At 46.5% G+C, this 21818-nt stretch overlaps 2 protein-coding genes across 9 annotated transcripts in view; one reads left to right on the forward strand and one right to left on the reverse strand.

The window, feature by feature from the left end:
* Positions 1-1525: 1525 nt before the first annotated feature.
* Positions 1526-11431, forward strand: MAP6D1 (MAP6 domain containing 1; the record flags this gene model as incomplete). Its single annotated transcript, XM_080623755.1, has 3 exons — positions 1526-2010; positions 8827-8944; positions 11354-11431. The coding sequence occupies 3 exons, from the start codon at positions 1526-1528 to the stop codon at positions 11429-11431; spliced, it is 681 nt and encodes a 226-aa protein (XP_080479881.1).
* Positions 11432-15257: 3826 nt separating this feature from the next.
* The window catches only part of YEATS2 (YEATS domain containing 2), a 47911-nt gene continuing 41350 nt past the window's right edge, over positions 15258-21818 (reverse strand). For all 8 annotated transcript variants that reach the window (XM_080622927.1, XM_080622925.1, XM_080622924.1 and 5 more), the window contains 3 exons: positions 20763-20837; positions 19268-19341; positions 15258-18400 (listed from right to left, as the gene is read on the reverse strand). In XM_080622927.1, the coding sequence (XP_080479053.1) occupies positions 18292-18400; positions 19268-19341; positions 20763-20837 (258 nt within the window). In that variant the 3' untranslated portion in view covers positions 15258-18291. The remainder of the gene's footprint in view (positions 18401-19267; positions 19342-20762; positions 20838-21818) is intronic.

Here is a 21818-nt window from a genome sequence, read left to right on the forward strand (position 1 = left end):
TTGACAACTGTGTTTCAAAGAGAGGTTGAACAGATAAGGAGAGGTTCTGCCTCAGACTAATACCTGCATTTCCAGCCCTCCTCCCCACCAGAGGTAAATGCAATCCTGGACTGAAGCCTGAGGTGCAAATACACTACAGACACAGGCTGATCAGCTGAAATAGAGCAGCAAATCTCAGCTTTTCAAGCTGCACTGCCTAATTAATTTCTTATTAGATCTCATCAGACAGCCACCTGCAATTAGATTATTCCATTCCAAAATAAAGTACCTGTCAAGTTAAATAGATGATTTTCTAATAGGTGGCATCTCAGTTTATCTGCACTCTTCATTTTTACAGCCTACAGTGACCCATTCAGATCCAGCTTCTTTTGCAGTAACCCACTGAATGGTAAACTGGGGAGCAGCATTATGGCCTGTAGCCACTTATTACACAAGATGCCAGGTTTCAAAAGCCAGACTTAACCCCAGTGTTCTGTCAGCTTTGGTGGTTTGTGCTGGGTCTGTTTGGGTGTGAACCTGAGCGTACAAAAGAAAAGCTGTAATTTCCAGCCTCTGGAAAACAGTAAATGATGTGGACTGTACATTAAGGTACATAACAAATGTTTGGGGTTTGGTCAATAGGTAGTATTTTAAAAGCGAAGCGGTCAAATTGTTAATGTAGATGGAGGAAGAGGTGGGGTGCTATGAGAGGTGGGAGGGTTTGTAGATGGCTATTGGAAATGAACATTGCAAAAATGCTATTTCTCATCCAGATCACTTATTTTATAAACACCCGCTTTCACATACAAATGATTTTGCTAATCAGAGATGGTGATGGATAACTTGAAATTACAAATACTGGTATTTTACAAGGGTCTGTAGTGACAGGACAAGGGGGAATCAATGGCTTTAAACTGACAGAGAGGAGACTGAGATCAGACATTAGGAAGAAATTGTTCCCTATGAGGGTGCTGAGGCGCTGGCACAGGGTGCTCAGAGAAGCTGTGGCTGTCCCATCCCTGGCAGTGCTCAAGGCCAGATTGGACATAGGGGCTTGGAGCAACCTGCTCTAGTGGAAGGCGTCCCTGCCCGTGGCAGGGGTTGGAACTGGATGAGCTTTAAGGTCCCTTCAAACCCAAACCAGCCTGTGATCCTATGATAACTAAGCAGTGCTACCCAGCTAGAGCAGAGCAGCGTTCCCTGCCTGTGCCTGAACGCGCTGCGGAGCTCCCCGGGAGCAGAGCGGGCTCCTAGCGCACCGAAGGCAAAACCCGACTCGGAGGCGCACGGGGAGAGGGAGCCGGCGCCTTCGGAAGCCACCGCAGGCAGCAGCCGGGGCCGCACCGGGGCTGCCCCCCGGGAGCCGCCCGCCGCCGAGTCCGGTCTCGGCGGCTGCTCCCGCACCGCCGGCAGCCCGGGTGACGTGCGCGGTCCGTAATCCCGGCGAGGGGGTGTCGTTACCGGGAAGGGGGGCGGCGGGAGGAGGGGCTGCCGCCCATGAGGGCTGAAGCCGGGTGCGCGGCCGGCTGCGGGCGCCGCTGCGGCCATGGCCTGGCCCTGCATCAGCCGCGTGTGCTGCCTGGCCCGCTTCTGGAGCCAGCTGGACAAGTCCGACCTCTCCGTGCCGCTCACCATCCACAACTACTCGGACATCGAGGAGCAGGAGGACGGGCCCCACCACCAGCGCGGCGGAGCCCCTCCGCGGGGCAGCGCTCGCCCGCCCGCCCCGGCCCCGCGCCCGCGGGACCCCGCTGCCGCCACCGGGAAGCCGGGCGGGCGCAGGAAGAGCCGTGCGTCCGCCGGCGGAGAGCCCTTCGCAGCGGAGACCCAGTACCGGCGGGACTTCCGAGCGTGGCCGCTGCCGCGGCGGGGGGACGCCTTCCCCTGGGTCAGCGCCAGCAGCGGCGGGAGGAACGGGGCCGCCCCCCAGCCCGCCCCGGGCCGCGCCGTTTGCGCCCTGCCCGGCAGCGGCGGCCCCGAGCAGCTCCGGCCACGGTCGCAGGCGGACGGCGGACACACCACCTCCTACAGGTAAGCGGGGCCCGCTCCGCGCCCCGAACCAGGGATGCTCCTCCGCAGCGCAGAGAAGGGGGGCTGTGAGCAAGGGAACGGGGGAGGACAGGGACTGCCGCCTCAGCCTGTGCCGAAGCCGCGTTTGCTTTCGGAGGTGCGGTCCCGCAAAGCGTCGCCTGGTCCCCGGGTGCCTTTGCAGCAGAGGCGGCTCGGCTGTGCCGCCCTGCGCTCCCTCCCCCCTGCCGCGGATAAGGAGTAAAAACCGGGTAGGATCCATGATGCCATCCCCAGCCAGCAGCTCTGCACCTAACCGCTACTGGGAGACACGGGGCTGGGGATGGCTGGAGCTGCACAGGACACGGCTGCACTCAACAGTCGCACTCCCCGAACCTGCCAGGGCTATCATCTTCTTCCCTATAGAACTTGTGTAACACCACGTTCAAGGCAAGCCAAATGATTGCCTCAAAGATTAGTCAGATGCAGACACCAGGAATATATCCCCCCAGACATGCCATCTAATGGGTGATGGGAAAAACCATCACAAACCACCTTTCCCAAAGAGCATGTAAAATTATTACGTGACTTAAATTACCAATGCCTTCCTTTCTCAGTGATCAGGACAACTGATTACAAACACCTATTTTCTGGAACAAGTAGGCAGGTGGAATGCACATAAATCCAGACCTTGTTCTCACTGACATCCACCATGGGAGGAGAGGGGATTTCAGCCCCTACAAAGGCTGCTGTTGAATATGGTACCAGTTTCACATTGTTACCACACACTTCTTCACAATGATACTTGGCAGGCTTTAATATACCTATGAGATACACAGAGAGTAACTATTTTTACTCCAGTAGAATCCCAAGCATTTAGATACTTGTTATCTATTATGCACCTAGGAGACATTTCTCTTTGTAAGTGCAATTCATTACGTTATTTGTCACAGCACTGAAAAGATTACAGGCCAGCAGAGGAGAGTGCATTGCTTATCCCACTCCTCCTCACAGACAGCTGGCCCTGGTACTAGCACAGTTACCATATGGATTCTGCAGTGCTTGAATTTATGCACTGTTCCATCTTTTTCCACTTCTCACAGGACAGTCACAGGGTGATGATTAGTTTTGAGGAAAAGCATTTTCAAATTTCAAAGCAACACAAGAATTACTTTAGAGAAACCTCCCTAGAACAAGACCAGCAAGGGCCATCTTTCAGAAACACATCCATCTCCACGCTGTTGTTGAAGCCTCCTCTGGTTCTGCAGCCTGATCCCAAAGTAAGGGTGCATTAGCCTACATTAGAACTTTCCTACAGCCATTCTAATGCTCAAAGAGTCACTTCTCACACCTTTCTTCCATCTGACTTATCTGCTCTTACACAGGGCTCTCAACTACTTTCACGGAGGAGCAAGAAGTTTACAGATGACACAACAAAGTACTGGCTAGGGTAACATACTAACATGCAAATCAAACCAAACTTTACAACATGCAATACTTCAAGGTAGCTTCAGGAGGAGCAAGGCAGTGTGAGGATGGAGGCACAAGGGTGGGCAAAGTTCTCAGATAAAACTTTTAAGCTGTTTGGAGGCTATGCAGTACAACTAATACAGGTAGGAATACACAGGTCAAACCACTTTTATCTTATTCCAGTAATTCCCACTGTTTCTTTGAACGATCACTCAGTACAACATTGCAACTATAAGAAATCCCCAGACCACTGAGCACACAGGAGTCACAACAAGCAGCAGAAAAAAAGCCCACAATAGCTTCACAATCTGCAAAAGTCTATTTTGATTTAGATTTGTTGCCGCCTTCTGCAAGCTGAGCACTTAATCACATTTCCACTAATGTCACTATAGTTCAGTTCTCTTTTCCTCTTACCTTATTACTTCCAAAGGTATCGTTGCAGTCCACAGACATTAACCTTTCCTTAAGGGCTGTTGCTCTCCAGCTTCCTCTGTGGCACAGGCCTGTGGACTAGGCTGTCCCTTGGTAACCACACACAACTCCACTATCCTCTAGTAGCCGGGATCTGCCCCACCTCTTCCTGTAGGCTGCATCCACCCAGAGGCAAGGAGGCAATTGGGGAAGGAAAAAATACAGGTCACCTTTGGGAGAAGCAGATCAGGGGGTTCTGTTACAGTCGGCAGCTGGAGGGTGCTGAGCCCTGAGCAGAACACTGGTGAACCATGTAATGCCTCTAGAGTGTGCCCTGAGGAAGCAAAGATGTTCTTCATTTTGAAAGACAAATTCTGTATAAATGGTGGAAGAACAGCTTAGCTGCCTGACCTCCAAACTATTGTCCCATGTCCCCAGATCTATGGGGCAGCTTCTGCTTCCAGTCCCTGGATTTGGGCTGGAATTCTGCAGGGTTTGAGTGAAGTCAAACCCCAATTGGGCTACAGGAGGGGAGGTCAGGCACACAGGCTGAGGCAGATCTATATAAGCTGCACTCGAAAGGCTAGAATGGGATGTGCTCCAACTGTGAAAAGACCCTGGGGACTGCAGAGTTGAGGTGGATTATTGCTTACTGATGATGGAGGAGGTGGAAGGAAGTGCTGAGCACCCACTGCTGCACCTTCCCAAAGGTTTGTCCTTTGGGGTCATGGAAGTGCCTTCTCCCTTTCAGCAGTAAGTTGCAGGTGCTGTGTACTTCTGGCTTTGCATACAATTAGTCATAGCATTAGGTCTTGACTGCATTTACAGACATGCTGGAAACAGATGAGTGCTTCACTTACCTCCCTTCTGCAGTGGATGTGAGAAGCCAGTGCTTTTGGCAGGTATCTCCAGCTGGCTCTGTTCTCTGGATAGCATCATCTCACCTTGCTAGAAGGCAATGTGGATCCAGGCACAAACTCTCTGACAGGGCTGGTATTGCTGGGAGGAGAACCCTGTGCAAGGCTCAGCTGTACTTTAAGTCACTTCAGACTTCAGTTTCCCCTTCAGTAACATACCAGCTTTAGGAAAGCACTTCGGATGTGTTTTCACATCTACACAGAGCTGTGAGCAATTGTTTTGCTTCTTATTCCACCACCCATCACCTTTACTTGTATTTGCACTTGGGGAATGGGGGAATGGCTATTTCTGTACACATGCACAGCTCCAGCCCCAAGCAGAGCTTCATCTCTGCAGCTGGTGTTTCCACACCATAGGTATTTTGAGCAGGAGTGAGAGTCGTAACACCCGACTTGTTTGCAGGTGGGAGGCACAGCTGTAAAGCAGAACAAACTTGAGATCAGCAGGGTTTCCTGCACACCCAGGGGGAGCAGTTTTGTTCTGATGAAAAGGTTTGTAAAGCTGAGGTCATTATGGAGATGTAGCATTGATGATGATTTTGGGAACAGCAGGGTGAAAGATCCCTCAGCAAACTGAATTTCCACCTTCTTGTGTGAGTATTCAGCACGTGATGTCCATTGCACTTGTGCCCATGGAGCAGACATAGAATCATAGAATAGTTAGGGTTGGAAAGGACCTTAAGATCATCAAGTTCCAACCCCCCTGCCATGGGCAGGGACACCTCACACTAAACCACATCATCCAAGGCTCTGTCCAACCTGGCCTTGTAATTCCCTGTTAGAGATGGAGCATCCTCCACACCAAGGCTGATACCACAGAATGGAGGGCAAAACACTTTTCCCATAACTATGGATGCAATCACAAAGCATGTTACCTGGCTGTCCATACTATCCACCCCCCTTCAGACAATGTGCAGAAAGGCAACATGAACTGTGGTGACTGCTTCATGTTAAAAAGCACCTTATTTCAGCTGTGCAGAAGAAAACAGAGAAAATACCTGCACTTGTGTTCAGCAATGTGTGGGATCATTGCACAGGCCTGAGCTGGCAGGGTTAACAGTACTGTGTATGAGGAGCTCCATCCTTGATCCAGCAAGATATTTAAATGCATACTTATCCTTAATAATAGGAGTAAAGCTTTTATAATCAAGGCTTACAGTTATCTTTACATTTTTAAGTATCTTGCTGCTTGGGGAAATTAATATTGAAGCCCCTGATTTTTATACTATTTAAGAAGTAAGCTTGCTTGGTGCAGGCATTGGGATGGATCCAAAGGGACCCACTGTGCACTCCATAGCCTGGCTGGGGGAAGGGAGGGCTTGAAGGGGGACAGAGCCATGGGAGGAGAGAGGGGAGAGGGATGGAAATAGTGGCTCAAGAGAGGATGTCTGATACGCAAAGTACACTGCAGAACTGAAATGGGAAAGATTCAAAGCTGCTGCATAAAGGTTGGAAAAATTCCTTCTGCTCAAAGTACACCCAAACTTACGTTAGAGAAAAACTGGGAAGAATGGGAAGTGGGCTAATGACAAAAGACAAGCTCCTAAGACCTGCCCACAACCCCTCATTCACACAGCTGCCTGTCCTATCACACCACTGTAAGTACTCCTTCTTCAGGGATCTCTGTGAGGAGAGCAAGACCCTAAAAGTCACCCTAGGACAACATTTTGAGGCTTACAGATTTTTCCTGGCCTTTCAGTCCTATCTTTTGGTGTTGTTTCCTTCCTGTGAGTTATGAGCAGCTCAAAGTACTGCATTACCTTGATGCTGGCAAGAACTGAGACAAGAAGCAGCTAAGTGTCTTCTGCTTTCCTCCGCTCTAATTCCTGTGTGCTGGTCTCTCTACCCTTATAAGTTTTTCCTACCATCAGCTTTTCCTTTCCCCCATTTCTGTCCTTGTGCTGTGCTCTTTGACCAGACAGGAGAATGGGCACAACCTACTCTTGTGTCCAAGACCTGGAAGGGGCTCCAGCACGTGTCAGATCTACCTCAGAGGAAAAGCAGTTCAATGGGTCCATTATCCAGGAGGGCTCACGCCAGAGGAGATCAGTCATCTCTGTTTTGCCCAGCCCTTCCCTGCAGCTCAGAGTCCTGGATTAACCCAGGGAAAATGGTGACTGCAAGAAAGAAATGCTGCTGTTGTGGGTCTAAGTCATGGCTGTATCTGCCCTCACACTTCCCTTTCTATAGGTGGAGGCAGAACCTTTCCTCTGTTGTTTGTAGGTGCCTTGAAAATAGTCTTGGCTATCCTGGCTGAGAGGGGAACGATTTGACTTCCAGCCAAAATGAGGGTCCTGTGATCCAAAAGGGCTGCATTTGGGGGCCTGCCAAATCAGCAAATGATCTGTACAAAGCAGCCAGACAAAGCTGGCTGCAGAGACAGGCAGCACAGTCATTCATGGAAAGCTGGGTACGCTCTCCATTGCAGCGGAATGCAGCAAGGAGATCAGCCAGCACAAGGATGAATGGTTAGGAATCAATGGCACCAGCATACTTGAGGCTATCCGGCTTTATGTGGAGCAGCAGGTTCCAGTTCCTGGAAACTGCTGGGATGTAATTGATGGCTTTGTGCCATTTTGCTGGTATTTGGCCCAGTAGCTGTGTGTTCTACCTCTGGCTGCACAGCACTGCAAAGCTCAGATTGTAACTCTGCATTCACATGTGGCTGGGATTCCCTGCTGAAAGGTTGCCTTCTTGGGGCACTGCTTGGCCTAAACTGCCTTTCTGCAAAGGTGCTTCCTTATCCTCAGGTGCTAAAGCAGCAGGAAAGTCATCACCAGCACCCCAAGAGCTGCACAGGCTAACAGCAAGATGCAGAGAAGGCAGGAAGTGAAGGCTCAGAATAGCAAGAGCAAACTACTCAGAGACAAGATCTGCAGTGCACATAGACAGGCCTGACAGGGGCCTGGGTTTGCTTTCTGACAGCAGGAAGCTCTTCTAAACAGCAATATTTGTTACTAACTGAGTGGATTTAAGAACTCACTTCCACCTTCACTCAAGCTGACAAACTGCTGTCAGACCCAGCTGCGGGCTCCTGCCCATTTCCTTGTGCCTGCACACGAACTCATCCATCCTGATAGGAGGCCAGTGCCAGCAGCTTACTCAGTCAAGAAACAGTTACTTAACTGTTTGGAATTAATTTTGCTAGCATTCTGGTTTCTCATTGGCTTAAATACAGCCCAGAGTTGTACCCTGTGCCTAGAAATCAACCAAGAAAAGGGGCAGCACTTTAAGGCTGAATTATGTTTAGAAATCAAGCATAAACCAGGCAGTAGGTATTTTGGTAATATACTAAAAGGATTCATAGAATTGATTCAAAGAATCATAGACTGAGACCAAGCTACACATTCTCAAGTAATACTTCACATCTAAACACTTTAAATAAGATTTTAAAAAGAAGAACTTGCAGCTACTATCAAAATAGTAAATAGCATGCTTGGGAAAGTCATAATCTTAGTATTATAGAATGGTTTGGGTTGGAAGGCACCATAAAGCTCATCCAGTTCCAACCTGCTGCCACAGGCAGGGACACCTTCCACTAGACCAGGTTGCTCCAACCTGTCCTTGTGCACTGTCAGGGAATGCGGCAGCCACAGCTTCCTTGGGCAACCTGTGCCAGGGCATCACCACCCTCACAGGGAAGATTTTCTTCCTAGTATCTTATCTAAATCTACCCTTTTTAGCTTAAAGCCATTCCCTCTTGTCCTGTCACTACATATCCTTATCAAAAGTCCCTCTCCAGATTTCTTATCGGCCCCTTTAGGTATTGGAAGGCTGTTACAAGGTCTCCCCGGCGTCTTCTGTTCTCCAGGCTGAACAACATGAAAATCAGAAAGGCTATGATCAAAGCTAAGCTTGGCACATTAAAACACTGCCTATTTCCCTAGCCTGGACATGGCTCAGGACTCAGTCTTGCTCCCTGATCCTGTGTATAAGCAGCTAGTAAAGGCTAGCTACTTTGCAGCTACTTGCAGCTACTCCGAGCAGACGTACCTTGTGAATATGTTGTGTTTTATTGGTTCTTGTCTTAATCTCATTTCAGGCAAGAGTATCGCCCATGGACTGGAGCAAAACCATCCAAGCCTATAAAGACAAAGCAAGGCTTCATTATGCCAGAAGACCACTTTGTTAAAGAGACCAGCTACAAGGCAGACTTCAAGGTAATTGACATTTGTTAAAATCCCACAGTTGATATGAGTAAAGCCCAAAGTGCACATTAGGAACTCCTCATTTTTTACCAGTGTGGTGCATGTAGAATAAAACCATGCCTTCATTGACCACTCTTTCGTCACAGCCCCTTAGGTAATGTGGCCATCCTTTCCTTGGGATTTTCCTGTGAGTTTCTCCAACTCTCTATATACCAGCTTATTTTCTTGGTGAAATACATCTAAGCACTACTAAAAATCTTACAAGGAAACGTTTCTTTGTACTCAATATTTTCTTTGGCAGGGCTCCCCACACTCCCCACCCCCATGAAGGAGAAAAATGTGCCCCAGCAAGGCTCTTGTTTAGCTGCTTATTGCAGCAGATCACCAAAGAGAATGGCACTTCACAACCAACCCTAAAAGCCATTCACTGGCAACACTGAGAGGCTGGTAAAGCAGAAAGAGGCTGGGGCTGAATTCCCTGGCCACAGCCTGCCATGGTGTTAGAGGTAATAGCAGCTGCTCCAGGGCCACATGTAAAAAAGTAAATCTTAGAATTGGAAAAGAGGAGGAGGAAGTGTTTAATCAGCAGACAGTCAAGAGTCCCCTCCACAGAGGATTGCTGGCACACTGCTGTGACATGGCACACAAGGTACAGGATGGGTAAGCTGCACTAAAAGCGGGACAGTAACCTCAGGCAAAACGGAATCTGCAAACCTCACCAAAACTACTTCCTTCTCTGAATAGTCTGGGCTGATTACTGAGGTGCAGCAATGAGAACAGAGGTTATTTAACCCTTAACCTTTATATTTTGACCCTGAAAGGGTCTTCCTATTTGGCAGACAGGATACAAAGGAGTGGGTCTAGATGAACCCCTCAGAGTCACTATCCCAGTTCTCAAGGAAGGGAAATCCCAGACACAAACACATGCCACTGAGGACACTGCACTCCAGACTGTCCAAACAGAGGTCCCATCTCCTGGAGCCCCAGGGCACCACCACAGCCTCTCCTGCAGACAGTATGGGAAAGGTGTAGTGTGGACTAAAGACAGTGCCGAGGAGCCATCAGTTCAAAGAGAAGTTGGACTCTCCCTGGTTCACACCTGGCCATTTAGACTTTCCCTCTTGCCTGAAGGCCATGGTTTTGCTCCCATGGGGGAATCAGGGTTATGTTGTGTTCCTACGGCCTGCTTTGCTACTGAGCTCTGCACAGACTGTTTGCGACACTCCTCCTGTTTCTTAGTGTGTCAGATGCATCCCCAGAGGAACGGAAAAATCAGAACAATGAAACAACCATCAGATCGATAGCTTTCCCTGTACTCTCTTTGCCTGTGGTCTTGCTCTGTTTTCTCTGCTTGGATGGTGCCATCAGAACGCTCAGCACTCAGCAAAGCTTTCCATCCTTTCATGTTTTACAACAAGATCCACCCAGAATCCTGGGCTGGAATCACAACTACGGCCAGTCCTGTTTCAAATCCTTTAAGCATTAGGAAAGACACAAGCATCCAGGTGTCGCTCATGCCTCAGAACAACCACAACAGCCACATATTGCATGAAATTCTGACTCCACAGACATCAGAAAGAGCAACCTCTGTTATCTCTACCTTTTCTCCAGGCCTGAGGAGTTAACATCTTTATCAAAGCCCTTGCAGTTGCACAGCCTGGCTCGGCTAGTAACTGCTTTTTCTCCTTCAGGTACTCCAGGTCTATCTGGCAGATGCTGGCTCAAGGCCTGCCCAGCCATGGTTGTCCCCCATCAAACCACATGCCTCAAGGTGCAAGTGCTGGGTTACAACAAAGCCCCATGCCTTGTACACTGAGGCCAGTCCCACTGAGTGTACAAAGGCTGCAGAAAGGCTCAGTGCACTCAGTGTACCACGGAAAAGCTGAGCGAGGTGGGGTTGTTCAGCCTGGAGAAGAGAAGACTCTGGGGAGACCTCATTCCAGCCTTTCAGTACTTAAAAGAAGTCTGTAAGAAAGATGAGGAGAGACTTTTTAGCACGGCCTGTTGCGACAGGACAAGCGGTGATGGTTTTAAACTAAAAGAGGGGGGATTCAGGCTGGATGTGAGGAAGAAACACTTCTACAATGAGGGTGGTAAAATCCTGGCACAGGTTGCCCAGAGAGGTGGTGGATGCACCATCCCTGGAGACATTGAAGTCTGGGCTGGATCTGGTTCTGGGCAACCTGATCTAGTTGAATATGTCCCTGCTCATTGCAGGGGATTGGAATTGGATGCGCTTTGAAGGTCCCTTCCAACCCAAACTCCTCTATGATTCTATGATTGATGCCCAGACAAGAGCTAGTTCTTGCATGTTACAGAGGAGAGCAGATTGTCACAACACCCCAGACCCCTCAGACTCTCTAGGCAGTTCAGTAGCACCCTGTGTTGCACTAACGTTTCTCTCCTCACTCACCCCACTAGATCCCAGAGGTGAAGACCAGGTTCTCCCCCAACCCTTCTGCTGTTTTCCAGGCGCCGTCACGGATCCTCAACGTGTGAACTTGGACCCTCCTCACACCCAGGCAGCTCAGACACGGAGTTAGATGTATCTATGCAATTTTCATGAGGAGCGTTAAGATCAAAGAGCCGGTGTTATCAACAGCAGCCCCAGTGATTAATGACATGCACACAAACTTTCTGTTAACACAACAAACCACAAAGCGCTTGGTTCAGAGCTGGCAAACCATGCTGTGAGGAGTGACCTAGTTTTACACAGGAGCAGGTTCATTACTCTGCCAGCTGGCCTCACATTAGGAGATTGACTTCAGCCAGCAAAGGCAGCAAGTATAGCAGGCAACATCCCTGTGCTCAAATACACAGGGTGGGAGGGGAAAAGTCACACATGGGATGGATAATTAAAACCAAAAAGTGTTTCATTTAGCAGCATCCTCTAAGTAAACAGGTGAAAGACAGGGAGCATCTGACTGACTGTGGAGCTTCTTGAGGGGTTTTGGAAACAGGACCTGAAATGGCTGCACCAGAACACATAGCACCAAAAGGGCTGGTGTGAACTTCCAGGGTTGTTTCAGAAGCTGGAGGAAGCCAGCATCATTGAACTCCAAAATGCATCTGGCATATGCAGTGTCTTGGGGCTTCAAGGCTGGAAAGCTGGATGTTTCCAGGACTGGTGGGCTCATGCAGGAGCAAGAGGAGACCGAACTTCTGGAGACAGCCCTGAGAGCAATGCACCAGCCTGGTTTGGAGAGGATTACATGGACAGACACAGTAAGGCACCTGCCAGGCTCCAGAGGAGCTGAGATACGTATGTAATTTGTATAGCTGTTAGGGGGAGTGTAAATACTGTATATGGATTTTACTTAAACCAATTTGTGATCCTTTAATGAAAAGGACACGCTTATACTTTTAATAAATGTTAAGTCTTTGCATATGCAAGGTGGGAAATATTGCCTTGAAATTCCTAAATTATTGCCTGTGTATTGGTAATTCTAATGCTAGGAACAACCAGAAGTGAATGTTACTTAGAAACTCTTCTTAACAAAGAATGTCAGACATCCTTGATTTTGAAGATAGGCCATTTTAAGTGTCATTGTTCTAAAGGTGATTTTTTTTAGACTGGTCTGCATTTAACTTTTACTGAGGTCCATGTGTTTTTAAGAAACCATTTTTTAGCCTTTGTTCATCAGGACTGTGGTGGGTTTACAGTTTGTGTCTCAATGACTTGTGCAACCGGAATAGTCTACTGCGCATTTCATGGTTTTCCTCATTTATTTTGGGGGAAAAAAATTGAGAAACTTATAGCTCATCTCTCTATATATAGTTTGCAACACACAAATGTATTGACTAGAATCAAAGGAAACTATCCTCAGACTTGAACAGTGATCAGATATTCATTCATCTGTAGTGAATATTAACAAAATCATCATTATAGAATCACAGAATGGTTTGGGTTGGAAGGGACCCTAAAGCTCATCCAGTTCCAACCTCCTACCATGGGCAGGGACACCTTCCAATAACCCAGGTTGCTCCAAGCCCCGTCCAACCTGGCCTTGGGATGGAACTTCCCACACTCATCCCCAAACCCAGAGGAACCTACAGTAATACCAGTGCTTGCCAAAATAATTTTTCAGGAGACTCATTTTTTCAGGAAATCCACTGGAAACGTTCAAACTGTACAAAGGTTTTGCATGTTAGATGTTTCTAAGAATTCAATCTGCTTGTTTAGTCTCTTTATAACATTTGTTACAGCTTTGTTCAAACAGTTTAAGTTTGTTTCAATTCTGGACTTTAGTAACAGCAAAAAGAAAAGAGGATAAATTGTCTATTCAGTCTTACTTCTTAATTCATTGTATTTCTTAAAAGAAAAAGAAATCAATGCAGTTGTAAACAAATTGGTAATACAATAAGCTTGTATTTTATCAAAATGACTGGATTTAATTTAATAAAATAAAATGTATTTTGGCTATTGGTTCTTTCCCCAAACATTTTTTTTGTTGTAAAATATAACCCTTGGGTATTGAACCTTGCAGATTCCAGCATTTCTCTTACCTAGCAGCATGCACAGGACAGCAGGGAACACGAGACACCAATTAAGGTGTGAGGAGATGCCTGACTGCAGTCACAGCCATCAGCAATCAATTCCTTATTCCTCAAGCTTATCTGCAGGCACAGACTTCCCAGGAAGAAAGCTCCCAAGGCACATTTCAAGCTGTGGTCCAACTGCTGATTTGAAAGCACAAGTGTCTTCCAAAGGAAAGCTGTTGCTCTGCAGAATTCATAATCACTTGTGGGATTTTCCCCAAACATTTTCAAAGGGAAAGCAAACTCTTAAGCAAGCAGTCCATCAACATGAAGGGGAAAAGAGGATGAACCAATGAGACCAATTTCCTGCATTCACTACTGAACACACAGGGGCTACATCTGCTCTGATGCAGGTGCCATGCTCTCAAGATCCCCTTTCAGCGGTGCCCACAGTGTGCCCTGTCAACACAAAGGGACAAGCAACTTGCATTTCGTAGAATCCCAGACTGGTTTGGGCTGGAAGAGACCTTAAAGCTCATCCAGTTCCAACCCCCTGCCACAGGCAGGGACACCTTCCACTAGAGCAGGTTGCTCCAAGCCCCTGTGTCCAACCTGGCCTTGAACACTGCCAGGGATGGGGCAGCCACAGCTTCTCTGGGCACCCTGTGCCAGCGCCTCAGCACCCTCACAGGGAAGAATTTCACCTTGGTTTCACTCTGCCATCTCACACAGATCATGGGGAAATGGTTCTGACTTTGAACCTTAAGAGAGACCATAGCTTTAGAATTGTTCTCAGGAACATTTTAGTGAGCAAAAGGTACTGAAGGTACAACAAGCTTCCCTAGACAGTGTGATACCAGCTCTTTCAACTATGCCTCAGAATACTTCCAGGACAAAGCCAAAGGCTCACAAACTATTGACTGGCTCTAACTACAGGAGGGATGAATAGAGGGAAGATCAATCAGGTACTTACCATTACAAGGGACAGGGTGATGCAACGGCTGCTGCTGTCTGCAACACAGCTGACTTTGCACCTGCCCCAGCCAAACTGAAAGGTATCACACCAAGTTCCTCTGAAGGGGGCAAATATACACAGGTTTTGCAGGCTCCAGGGAGTCAGAACACCAGGACTGCTTTCAATGCTGCTCTCTCACTAGCATTTCCTCCCAGTTGCTCTGGGTTCACATCCAACTCCATCAAGGCTTTCCAACTGTGAATCACACTACAAACAAGGGTGTTACTTGACACAGAAAGAAACGTCACTTAGAGGGAAGGTATTACACTGGAAACATTATAATTTACTATCTTTAGGGGCACACTGAACCTGCTTGTTTCGTTCCAACTTGCTGACACAGGCTTGTTGGGATGCTGACAGTGAGTTTTGTGCCTCCTGCATGCACTATGCCCAAGAGCTGTGAACACCTGCATTTCCACATGCTGTTTTGTCTATGATGGTAACTGGTAGACGATGTCCCTGTTTTTATCGTGACCCACAAGCCTTATTTTCTACCCCTGCTCTGCTGAAGGAGAGCAAGAGCAGCAGGGTGGATGTTCAGCAGCCAGCCAATGTCAACCCACCATGCTTTTCAATGTTCCACACCAACCAATTACTCACTGCTGTGGGGGAGTTAAGCTTGTTGAGCTCTGTGCTTCCCTTCCCCCAGCCTCCAAACCCAAGAGCTTTTTATAGGAACTAGAAAAGGGAAAAAACTACCTTTTCCTTCAGCTCGATTCCACAACTGCTCATTTTAATCCACAACTAGGACATTCGGAATATATACAGCACACAAAATCTGTGGATTTGGAGAAACTTGAGTGACAGCTGACAGTCAAGACAACCTTAGCACAGCTAATAAAAGAATTTATTGTAAACATATGTATCTTACACAATTATACAGTATAATACAGATAACATGAAGGATTTAAACACTCAGCATTACAAACAGGGGCAATATTTGTAAAGAGATCTTTAACTTGCATCAAGACTCTTTAGAAAGCCAGAGAAATATGCCATAACATCTCAACACACTGGACCATCTGTAGCGTTCCACACATACACCTGAGCGGGTGCATGAAATTCCACAACCGCTAAACTCACCTCCAAGCAATTCCCACAGGAACTTCAAGGACAAATTTTTCTCCCACCTCTTTCAAAATTCAAAGAACTTGTGGCAAACATTTCCTATATCTGAAGGACTACACAAGTGTGTTATTTTCTAGCTGCTTTTAACAGTTTATTTTTCTTCAGCAAACTTTATATGTTATTAATATAGCATCCCCTAGGAGAATAACCTGTGGTTGTTCGGAAATGTAGCAACAGATCTGCACTGCCAGAACCCCATTAGGAACAAGGGGTATTTACTTGCCTGCTTCAGGGCCAGGTTCAGGACTCACTCTGCAACTCCATTCCTCACAGTAAAGCAGGACACAGGCAAAGGAAGCCATGATTTGCAAACAGATGCTGCAAGACAAGCTCCTGCATCCTCAAGAGCTGCTCTGGGCATGTCAAAATCCACAGGAGACAGGGGCTGGAAATGCATGTGTCATTGCACAGGATCTTAGCATGACTGAGTCTGCCCAAAGGGCTGTTCCCACACAACCTGCAGGCTGCCATAGCGATAGTGACAGGTATCTTGAAAATGCCCTTCTCTCTTGTCAAAGCTGTGTACAGGAATGCCCAACAGCACTATGGAGTTCACTACAGCCTACAAGCAAAGTGTGGGGCCTGCAGCTCCACAGCTACCTGGATTCCTTCTGACTCTCAACACTGAGCTCAACTATAGTCACCACTGCTCCACTCCTTCACACTGACCTCAGCTGAAAAACCAGTGTCAGGGCTAAGCTGGGTACTTTACTTGTGCAGGCAATCGTGCACTCAGCTCACCCAAATAAGCCAGGATTAACTTCTGAATCCAGCGCGTATGAAGTGCCCTATGTAGGCAGCATTTAAGTCCTTCTCTGAATGCTGTTTGGATTTCATCCACTGGTCCCATTTCCTAGATTCACAGGTCAGGTTCTGCCACTCACATATTCACGTGAACTGTAACTCCCTGTTAATTCTAATGAACCAACAGAGGTCTTCCTGCAGACCCTAGTTTTACTTAACGGTGGTGAAGACAGACAGTATCTCATCTGAGGTACATGGTACCTTCTTCAGTTTAAGAACTGCATCAAATCTATGCTAGTGTCCTTGGAAGCCTGAAACCACTCTCTTCCACAGTTCCTGCACACTGGAAGTTGCCATCTGTACTGCATGTTACCATCACCTGTCTTCTAGCCCCAAAAAAAGCACCAAAAGATAGCATTTCAAAGACTTCTGTTCCTATCCCAGATGAGGAAAGATACCTGTAGTTTAATGTTTATAAAACGCTTTGTATTGTCAAAGCACGGCACCAACAAGTGTGAGGCCTCAGTACACCCCTTTGAGGTAGGTATCCTGCTCCCCATGCTCAGAGATGGGGAAACTGAGGCACAGAGTGATTATATCAAAGGCCATGCAACAGATCAGAGACCCAGCTGCGATCAGCGCATTGGAGGTCCTGGCTGCTTGATCCATGCTCCACCACATGACAGCACTGCCTCACAAAACAAACACCCTGAAAGCATGACACTTCAACAGTTATCCCACCAACTTCACAATGGCTTATTCACACTACTAGCAAGCACCCATGGGGCAGGACAAACAGGTGGTGGATGTGGGGCACTCAGGATGTTGTCAGCGAAGCCTTTTTCAGTGAAGTGTTCATAGCCAGGCCGCAGACACGTCTCCTACATCAGAGATGTTCCTGAGACAGTTAAGTGCCGAGGTTAGTAGCAGAACTTCTTCCTGCAGTCAAGACATCAGAGGAGATCCCTACAAGCAGCAAATCTCTGATCTTTCGGTCCTATCAGGCCTCTCTGTGTTGAGCAGAACTTCAGCCAAAGTGCTGCTGCTCCCCTAGCACTTCACAATCCAAGCTGATCATCAATCAATGCTGTCCAGACATTATGACCTTACAACACGGCTTGTCACCTGTCCCCCAGCATACTCCAAACCTTCAAGCAGCCTGGGGAGGCACTCGCTGGGTAAACAAATGGTTTCAGCCAGTCAAAACCTACAAATACTGTCCCCACTCCTCTCCTTTCCTATGCAGGACAAGTGGTCAGTCAAGTCTTACCAAGCCTGACCATGGTTTGTTCATGGTGACTGAGCATGTGCCAGTCTACCCTTCTGAGGTGACTAAGAAAGGTGGCACCTGGCACCTCTTCTAGACAGGCAAGGAATTCGGTGATTCACTTGGCTGAAAAAGCTGACAATAAGCCTACCCAGCTTACTGATGTGTGCTTAGTCACATACATCATACGCTGGAGCAGGACTGCCAGAATTCGTTGCAGCCATCAGCCTCCTGCTCACCCACACCTAAACCTACCTGACCAACTCACCCACCTACTCAAGTAACTACCTTTAAAAGCTGTCTTTGACTTCTCTCATATTCAGAGTGCCAAAGCAACTGTTCTGCCCACTGTATGGGAAGAACAACTCCTATGCAGACTGCATCAAAAAGCGTAATTTCTTTCCTAAGAAAAAATGTTCAATCTCATCAAAACAGCTATCTCAGAGTGACCAGGCCTGTGGAGTCTCTCACAGCTAACAACTCGATGCAAACTGACGATGTTTGTTCAGCCACTGAACATACACTTACCAAGTAAACACTAACATTTAACAACTTGATTTGGAACAGAGCATCATTTTGTTGCATTAAGGTGCATCTTTAATTGGAGGTAACAATCTAGTAGCCCAATGTTATAAACGTATATAAGTGTCCTACAGAAATACTGGATTTGTCAAACCAACTTCAGTCATAAATCCACCTTTCCTGTAGCTTCTTCTTTGCTCCATTTCATTGTTCCTCATTTAGTATCTTCATATGTTTGTTTGTGAGGAAGTCAAGAAAGGGAATATTACAGATGGCTTTGTGAATATTCATCACTGTGATCTCTCTTGGAGTCCTGCAGGGAATGCATCAGAGATGGTATTACAATACATAAAAAGACACGTGTCCAGAAAATAGAAAGTTAAGAAAACTACTAGGGAAAAATAAATTAAAGAAAGAAGACCCATTAAAATAACCCAAACCAAACCCAAAGATCAAGTGTCGCAGCAACAAGCGTTAAAATGTCACAGCACAAAAAAGCCACTCAAATGACTGAGGGGAACATCTTGGGCACCAGCACAGGAAAATTCCGTGCTTAAGTATTAATCATTGAACTTCCGTAGCACAGACTGTGTATATTTTCCTCTATATAACATACATACATACATACGTTTAATATATATATTATAAATATTTATATGTTGCATGAGTAAATATTTAATCTAAGCATTTTCTTATAGTGTTACTTCTTTTTTCTCCCAATTCCAAGCTATCTCAAATCATGCTGCTGAACAGAAGTCAAAACGTGGCCTAATCATTACCATAAAAATCAGTCAGTATCTGAGCTAGAAGAGAAAATAAAGCAGATTTTAGGTTGTTTTAAGTTCTGGTGGGCCATGGGTAACTTGTCTACATGGTAACACGAGATGGACAGGAGTGAGAAGGTCCTTCCAGCGTGACTCTGGTCATCCTTTGAGCATGGCAACAGCAGAGACTCCTGCCTCAGTTTTTAATGTTGTTTTTGTTTCCATTCTTTGCCACTATGGAGCTAGGAGATAATAAATGCCCTCACAAGGCTTGGATCTTCTCACAGAACATAGTTCATAAATTCCCTCCAACAGGTGGTCTGATCACGCAAAATCTGACTAAATTTCTCAAGCAACTCAGCCCTTTGCTCTTCTATGATTCTATAAGTGGCCCAAGAGGAAACAAGGTGCTGTACCTGTTGTGAGGTGCTGTCTGGTATGCCACAGCAAGCGCTTGCCGTAGGATATCACTCATAAGCTGTTCAGTGGCCTGTGACAAAAGACAACATTAGGAGACAGCATTATGAAAAGAGGAAAGGAACAAGCTTGAGCATCAGTGCAAGAGCATCTGAAATTCTGGGTCACCTCAATCCTGTATTCCACCAGCAGGGGAAGTTCCGGATGCCCAAGTGAGTTTTATTAGCACAGTAATAGGAACTGAGTATATTTTACAAAAAAAAAAATAGACCTATAGATGCACAGAGCTGACTGGAACTGCCCAGTCTGGTTTCTCTCCAAACCTGCAGAGCAGTATGTGCACAGCAGGGTGGATCTGATGTTCCAGAGCCTGCGCTTCGAAGAGCAATTTAGGGCCCATCTCCTCACAGACCAGAGCTGGTTTTGTACATGGCAAATTCCAGATATTCTCCTGGGAGCTGGTATATCCTTGTTAGCACATACTACTCCCTGTGGTCACCAGCTTATGTCAAGACACTTTCACAAACACCTCCCAGCCTGGACAAGCAGCAGATGGCAGCCGTATGCCCTACACACTTGGCTTAATCAAGGTTCACTCAAAAGCTAATTAAGGCTTTGGCTTTCTGTGCCTGTATCAAGACTACAGCAGAGGTTTCTGGGACTTTCTGTCAGGAAAGCTGGCATAACTTTGCAGTTGTAATGGTGCAATCTGATGGTAACAATCTGTCTACAAATGGATGTATTCGCGTTCAACTATGGTAAGTAACAGAGAGCCCAGCAGATGTGTGTATGTGAGTATGTGTGCAACCTGGAATCAACTAGCTTTTGTAAAACCCATCTTCTGATAAGCAGCAGCCTGTATAAACAACCCCAGAAATTGTTTTTGGCTTCAAATACAGCCAAGCACTGCTAAAACCAATCTGTGTTAGTCCCCAGCTCCATGCTGTTCGAAGCTTTGGTAAGAAACCATCTCTGTTTTTCCAAAAGTGATTAAGAGAGAAAAGTGGTTTCTCAAATAAGGCAGAACTGCTGCTGTCTGCAGGAGTTCATCAATCTCCTGGCACAGACAACCCAAGCAAAAAGGAAGTGAACAGTATTCAGGAAAAAAATAGCTAAACTTATATAAAATAATCAAGCCTTACAGAACTCTGGCAGATTCCCCACCCCCCTTACCTCCCAGTTTGGAAAGATAGGACAAAGGAAGGGGGACTTTCAAAGTTACAGAATGAGCCAGTATCTTACTGGTAGGGAGAATCTGCAAATCACTATTCTGTGTCCAAGCCAACAAATCAGGTAGAAAGCTGGAAACACACACAGAAGCATACAGCTCTCTTTGGCCAGCTACACATCTTCTGATACATGCATAAACAGAAATATCAGACTCTGCATCTCCTGATTTGATAAATGTATATTAGTAAGTACAGTCTCTATTTTTTTTCTCCTACTTTGCTGGGTTAACACACTTACAGAAATGTTCTTATTGTTATCTCTTACCTTTAAAATCATATCTTCTATTACTGATGCATAAACATTCTTTTGTACCTCAGCAGGCTGAAAAGAAATCCCTATCTATAAAATGGGAGAAAGGAAAAAAAGACAGTATATCAAATATCACAAAACTTGTGTTGTACTGGGTTTAGATTAGATGAGAATGTTACTAGATTAGATGAGAATGAGATTAACAAAAAAAGTCTATTATAAATGGTAGTTAAATAAGCAAGCCAACAGTTCAGGACTTTCAAGCAGTGTAAACTCAGGCTTCATCTTTATAAGAGGCTGCAGAAATGCCTTTAAAACACAGAAGAAACAAAAGCAGGTTTTAACTTTTGTTTCAGAAAGTCCACACGAAAAACAGGCTGCACTGTACACCTCTGAATTGAGAATGGAAACTCTATACTGCACATATATTCAACCCATCTGTTCATCATCTTCCCTGCACCCATGGCAACTGAAACCACTTTTAGTAGTACTCCTGGCACTAAAGTTCCACATTGAAAGAGTGCTTCATCCCCTAGTCTCACTCTCATAATGCGTGTGCCCTTGTCACCTATGGTTCTAATAGACCAGATACAAAGCAGAACCAATATGTTGTCCCTTAATGTCAGCATTTCAGGTGGAGGGGGAGATCACTTCTTTACCTCAGAACTGCTGCATGCAAACTCCTTCTGCTTCTCCTGTCTCCTTCCCACAAGCTGAGTCAGTCTCCTCCCAGTCCTTCCTGCTGCTGTGACAGAAGACCCCCCTCTCCCTTTCTTTTACTCTAATTTGAACAGGGGGAAGAAATCCAAGCAGCAGAGAAGTTTGCTGTCATCTAAGCTTTACAGTGAGCCCTTTTTCAGAAGCTGCTATTAAACAGCACTGGTTCAAGCAACAAGTCCCAGTCTTTCACGTGGCAAGACAGAAGATTTTGGTGCCAGTGCTCCTCCCTCCCTCATTTCCCCTTGCTTCTAACCTTACAGGATGACTTTTCTGATACTAAGCCCTGTAATATGTGTACTCTAAAAAGACCTCCTGGCTGGCATGTTTCACTTCCTCCTCCCAGCAGCGGCC

This window comes from Psittacula echo, assembly GCF_963264785.1.
Source record: "Psittacula echo genome assembly, chromosome: 7".
NCBI classification, from domain to species: domain Eukaryota; kingdom Metazoa; phylum Chordata; class Aves; order Psittaciformes; family Psittacidae; genus Psittacula; species Psittacula echo.